The sequence below is a fragment of the Monoraphidium neglectum genome (assembly GCF_000611645.1).
Source record: "Monoraphidium neglectum strain SAG 48.87 unplaced genomic scaffold scaffold01216, whole genome shotgun sequence".
In the NCBI taxonomy this organism is placed as follows: Eukaryota; Viridiplantae; Chlorophyta; class Chlorophyceae; order Sphaeropleales; family Selenastraceae; genus Monoraphidium; species Monoraphidium neglectum.
In genome coordinates this window covers 1-5,754 of record NW_014012412.1, presented here as the reverse complement: position 1 = coordinate 5,754, position 5,754 = coordinate 1, and the positions used below count along the sequence as shown (strand labels likewise).

Here is a 5,754-nt window from a genome sequence, read left to right as displayed (position 1 = left end):
TATGGAGCAGCTGACCAGCCAGCTGGAGTATACATTTGTGGACTTGCCAGGGCTTATATCAGATGACGAAGAAGGTGCGTGCGCATAGTCGTGCATGAGTGCATGGGTTCAGCAAAACTGGACATCCTCACACGTGCTTGCAGCAAAAAATCTTCCTGCTACAGCGCTATCATCAGAGTTCGCTCTGGGCCGCTGATTGATCCCGCAGACGACTGCATCACTTGCGAGGCGCATCCTCAACAGCAGCAGCAGCAGCAGCAGCAGCAGCAGCAGCAGCAGCAGCAGCAGCAGCACAATCAGCACTTCACGCAGCAACATCATCAGGACAATCAACAGCAGCAGCCCGCGTATCCGTCTCCGCAGTGGCACCACGGCACATCACATGCGATATGTGGAACTCACACAGCTCACTCAAGCGGCCTTGGCGCGCACCAGCTGTCAGCTGAGCAGCAATGGCACCAAAACCAGCAAGCCCTTCAGCAGCAATGGCTTCAGCAGCAACACCAGCAGCAGGCTCAACAAAGCCATCTGCAGCCACAGCAGCAGCCGAAGCAGCAGCACCCGTAGAGGTGCTTTGGGTGCGGGCAGCCGGCGTCTGGACCGCTGCAGAGGCGCACACAGTAAGCACGCTCATGGGCACGCACATATGCCATAGTGAGAATGTTGTTGCCTCCCGCTGTGGCGTGCAGCATTAGCACCTGTGTCCTACACCTGATTCAAATCAATGCATGACATGCTCTCCTTTTCTAGCACAGGTTTAGCAGACAAGAAAGACAGACAATAAGGCCGGGTCCAACCGTTGTGTTGACAGCTGACCATACAAACCAGAGTCGTCGACGCACGGGCGGCAGAGCTGCTTGCCTTCGCCAGTTCACAGTTTCTTTGAATGACTGCACCATTCAATGAATCAAGTTGATTGTTGCCGCTGCCTCGTTGCATTTGATGCTTTTGAGACATGCACATTTGAAACAACAGACGACTTGTAAGCAACTTTGAAAATCGCGTGGAGCCACAAGTTTGACAGTGAGGGCAGTTCAGGATGAGGAGTTCATCACAGTGGTCGAGCCGCCATGACACATGTGCTGCATGTTTGAAGCAGCTGCAGTGTAGCTCCAGAAAGAGGATTGGTGGACGTGATGTTTTTCATCATCACTTTATATCAGCTTGGTGTTGCATGTTGGTGTTGGGCCCCAACACCGTACCAGCATGCACCGTGAAGTGCTCATCCTCAAGCCCATCCTCACAAATGCCCAACCACTGTACTGTACTTGGCCGATGATACTTGGCAAGGTACATGTGGCCCCACAATCCGATCGTTGAGCCCAACATGGGTTTTCGTCTTTCATCCACAAAAGGAAACGGGCATGCTCGTGGGCATGTGGTGTGCACACGTGCAGCCCAAGTCAAACGCTGTGGTGGTCAAACATTCATGTGGGGAACCAGCTGGGGGGCAGAACTGCACCAAATGAGCAAAGTAATGCTCATGCGTCTACCATCTACAACCATCCATTCACACGCAGCTGGACAGCAAGAATACGATTCGGGCTTTGCATCATTGAATCCACGCTGTGCTGCGGTATCGCGTGATTGTATGCTTTTTCGATCTTTTTAGGCAATTTAAATGCTTCCTGTCTCGCGCAGCAGCGGCCGTGCCCCAGCGGCGATGCCGCATGGCAGCCCTGGCTCTGGCGTGCTCAGTGCTCCGGCGCTGCCCATGCAAAACAATATTATACTGCAGCGCCACATAGAGCTGATGGAGGCGTACCGTAGAATGCTGCAAGAAGAAGAGTGCGAAGGGGCGGCGGTTCGAGGTTGCGAGGCAGGGGAGCAGCAGTCTTGCGGCCTTGGTGCTGATGCACCGGTGGACGGCCGGCAGGTAAGCTGGTGATTTATCGTTTACAACAAACGGTCACCTGTGCTGCTACCACTGCTGCACCCTGAATTTGATGTAACGTACGCTTGTATCGCTCTGATGCACTCCAGGAGAACGGCTGGATGCTCGTGCCTGAGGCAGAAATGGCGGGGTTTGAAGCATGGGAGCAGGAGATGCAGCAGAAACTGCGAGTGCGATTGGCCAAGCAGCAATTGCAACTCCAAGACTGACAACCAATGGGATGTGGCGGCTGTCGGTTTCGATGCTGTGTTGTGGTACCACATCGGTAGTTTCAGTTCAACGTTGCAGCCACGCGTTTTAGCCCTGCATCATTACCTTCGAGGGACATTGCGACATCACCATCTGTGCAGGGCCATGCAGCAATAATTCCCTACTGGACGTCTGAGCAGTTTTCAATCTATGTCACTACAGTACCGGTAGTAGGACCATCTTTTCTCCAACATTCAGTGTTGGACGATGCAGGCGGCATCGTCACCCGGCCGGCCTGCTCGCCTCGCTGCCTGCCACAAACAGAGACCGGGCAGGACGAGGGGTGCCCCACTCCACCTCCCTTGAGCTAGGGATAAGTCATTCCAGCACACAGGCCCGAGTGTGGTGCTAGATTGACCACACGTTGGATCCAGCTCGCCTTTGCAGCCTCATGCAACTCCAGGCGGTTGGGTGTCACTTGTACTACTACGATCAGCATCGTGCCATCCAGCAGATCTTCATTGGTGCCACCTTTGCACGGAAAGCTGCGCCCCCACGCCCAAACGGCTTGTGAGTGTGCTCAACTGGTTGCCGACAGTGACCGGAGGGCACCCGATCCCCTGCAAGGCACAGGCACCTGTAAGGCCTTCGGGTTTTCCGTCCCGCTTTTGGACAGCTGTGGTCATCATGAAAAGCTCTTCAAAGGCAACGGGTGTTGTGTTTGTGGCTTGATGCATATGAATCCTCAACAGCATTGGGTTGCGCTACCGCCTGCCAACGCACGGCGCAGGCACTGGCGCTTGCTGCGCAGCTCCGTTGGGCTTACGATGCTCCTCACAAGTGCGGGCACGATGCAACTTTGCCCAGCCTGACTTGTGTAAAATGACAATGACTGATTGGTGCCAGCTGTTGGCACTGCGGTTGGCCTTGTGTGTTCGGATGCATCTGATCCTCCACATGCCTCGGCTCTCCGCAGCAACGCGCGTGCGCGCCATTGACACCTGGGCAGCGCCGGCTAATCATGCCAGCCTCGCGTGCACGGCGGACCCACCTTTTTAGCAGCAAAAATTTTGCGTGGAAAGTCATTGTTTCAGCCCGCGCGATTTGATTCGACTTCTACAATTTTGCGTAGTTTGAACGGCACTCTGTCATCAAGGTGCTGCGGCGATGCCAGCTGATGCCAGCAATACTCTGTATGTAGCTTAAATCATTAGGTGCTACTTGCTGAGCCTCGCAAGCCTGACAGCCAGGCCCAACACTTTTGCGGGACTGGACCTGAGCGTAGCAGCGTACACGCGACGATGCTGGCGGGAGAGGAGTTAAAGAAAGGGGCGTGGACCCCGGAAGAGGTGCGGGGCCGCGGGGCGGGCCACGGGTCGCGCCACTTGGGCCCCTCTTCGGCTTGGCGCTCTCGACCCTGTGATCGGCCCTGAAGCGGGTGCGCACGCCAATGTTGCGGATATATATCTATATAGGACCTTCTTCTGCGGCGGCTGGTAGAGGCGCTGGGGCCTGCTCGCTGGTCGATCGTGGCAGAGCGCATACCTGGGCGTAGCGGGAAAAGCTGCCGGCTGAGGTGAGCCTCAAAGCGTATAGATACGATCGCAGGCACCGGCAGGGACTAAGCGGGCTCTCAAAGCAACCTGCCGCAGCGCTTGGCTGAGCGTACGCGTGGCCCGTTTCGAGTTGAGCTGCTGGTCGCGTCACAACAACGATCCCTGAACCTGGCGACGCCCTGCCTCCGCTGCCATCTGCAGGTGGCACAACCACTTGAGCCCAGCGGTTAAAAAGGTGGGCGGCGGGAGCTCCACAGCAGGGGCAGCGAAGCGGTGCTGCAGGCGCGCACCACGACGAGCGAGCGGTGGGGCAAGCCCAGGGCCGTTGCTGAGCGACACACCGGCCCTCCGTGCGCCCCCCCCCTGCAGGCGCCATTCAGCGAGTATGAAGACGCAGTCATCCTCAAGGCGCACGACATCCACGGCAACAAGTGGTCGGGTGCGCGCCCCAGCGCGATGTCCCTATCCGCAAGCTGGCCGCGGGTGCCTTTTTGGGACTTGCCTGCCGCGCTCCCGCGTGCTCACATCCGCCCCCTCCTGGAGGCTGCTCATACTGCTCCCACGGGCCAGACGCCGCCCCTGCCGCCCACATTTGCACCCCGGTCCCTCACCCCCACCCCCCGACACAGTTATCGCGAAGCTCCTGCCCGGGCGCACCGACAATGCTGTGAAGAACCGATGGAACTCCACGCTCAAGCGCAAGGCGGGCACCCAGGGGCTGCGCAACAGGTGCGGGCACGCCACGTGCGACAAGCAGGGGCGGCCCGACCGTGCCGCCCCTGCCTCTGCTGCTCCCCCGGTTGCTCGGCGACCCTCTTTTAAAACGGCTCGGCGTGGCCCCCGCATTTGCGCGTCGGCTGCAGGTTCCTCGCAAAGGGCGTCACCCTGGAGATGCTGATGACGCAGTACGCCCACCACGCCCACGACAACGCGGCTCCCGCCCACCACGGCGGCGGCCGCGGCGGCGGCGGCGGCGGTGCGTCCGACTACAGTGACTCGGGCGATGAGGACGACCAGCCGGGCGACGCCGACGGCGGCGGCTCGACGGGCTCTGGGGCTAGCGACGATGACGGCGCGTCGCCGTCGGTGCAGGGGCGCCACGTGATACAGCAGCAGCACGCCGTGCAGCAGCAGCAACAGCAGCAGCAGCAGCAGCACGGCGCGCAGCAGCAGCAGCAGCGCGCGATGCAGCAGCAGCAGCAGCAGCAGCAGTACCAGGCCAGCCGGTTCTACCGCGCCGCGGCCGGCGGCTGCGCGGGGCCCCCGCACCTGCAGCTGCGGGTCCAGACGAGCCGCCTCTCCGGCGCCGCCGCCGCCGCGCGCTGCGGCAGCGCGGGCACCATGTTCAGCGAGGAGGACGACTGCACGGACACGTTTGACTTCCACTATGCCGCCGCGGGCACCAGCCCGGGCGTGCACGGGACCGGCGTGTCGCCGTACCCAAGGGGGCCGTCGAACCTGGACGATGCCTACCCCCACAACACGATTCAGGGGCTGCTGGACGAGTTTGCGGCCGCCGGCGCCGCGGCGGCGGCCGCGGCCGCCGCGGCCAGCGCGGGGCTGGAAGACATCTGCGGCGGCGGCGGCGGCGCGCAAGGCGCGGCGGCCGCGGGCACTGCAGCCTCGGCGGCCGCCTGCCCCGATGCCGCGTGCAGCGCGGCCGCGGACGGTGGGGCCGACACGCGCGTGGACGCCCCCTGCGGCGCGGACACGGCGGCGGCCGCCACAGTCGCGTCGGCCGCTTCCGCCGCCGCCACGGCTGCGCCAGTGCAGCCGGCAGCGCCCGCGTGGCCGGCCCTGGTCCTGCGCGCCGCGAGCGGCGGCGAGTTTGGCTCGAAGCGCGACATTGTGTCCAGCCTGTCTGGCGCAGCGGACGCGGTGGGGTCCCCCATGAAGCGCCTCCGCCTCGGGGGCGGCCCGTTTGGGCCAGCCGACGCGGACGCCGACGAGCTGCCGATCTGCTATGCGGACCAGCGCGCGGGCAGCTGCCTGGGCCGCGGCTCCTCCGCAGGCAGCGGCTTCTCGTCGGCCGTTTCGGCCGCCACCGCGGTCGTGCGTGAGCAGCACTCGTCGGACCTGCCCGGGCCGGATGGTGGCGGCGACGCGGACGAGGAG

The 5,754-nt window shown here is 61.9% G+C and overlaps 1 protein-coding gene across 1 annotated transcript; it reads left to right on the top strand.

The window, feature by feature from the left end:
• Nucleotides 1–3,384: 3,384 nt before the first annotated feature.
• Nucleotides 3,385–5,699, top strand: MNEG_7062 (Myb-related protein B; the record flags this gene model as incomplete). Its single annotated transcript, XM_014044461.1, has 5 exons — nucleotides 3,385–3,432; nucleotides 4,009–4,078; nucleotides 4,269–4,368; nucleotides 4,503–5,517; nucleotides 5,655–5,699. 5 exons carry the CDS (start codon nucleotides 3,385–3,387, stop codon nucleotides 5,697–5,699), a joined length of 1,278 nt encoding a protein of 425 aa, XP_013899915.1.
• Nucleotides 5,700–5,754: the final 55 nt, after the last annotated feature.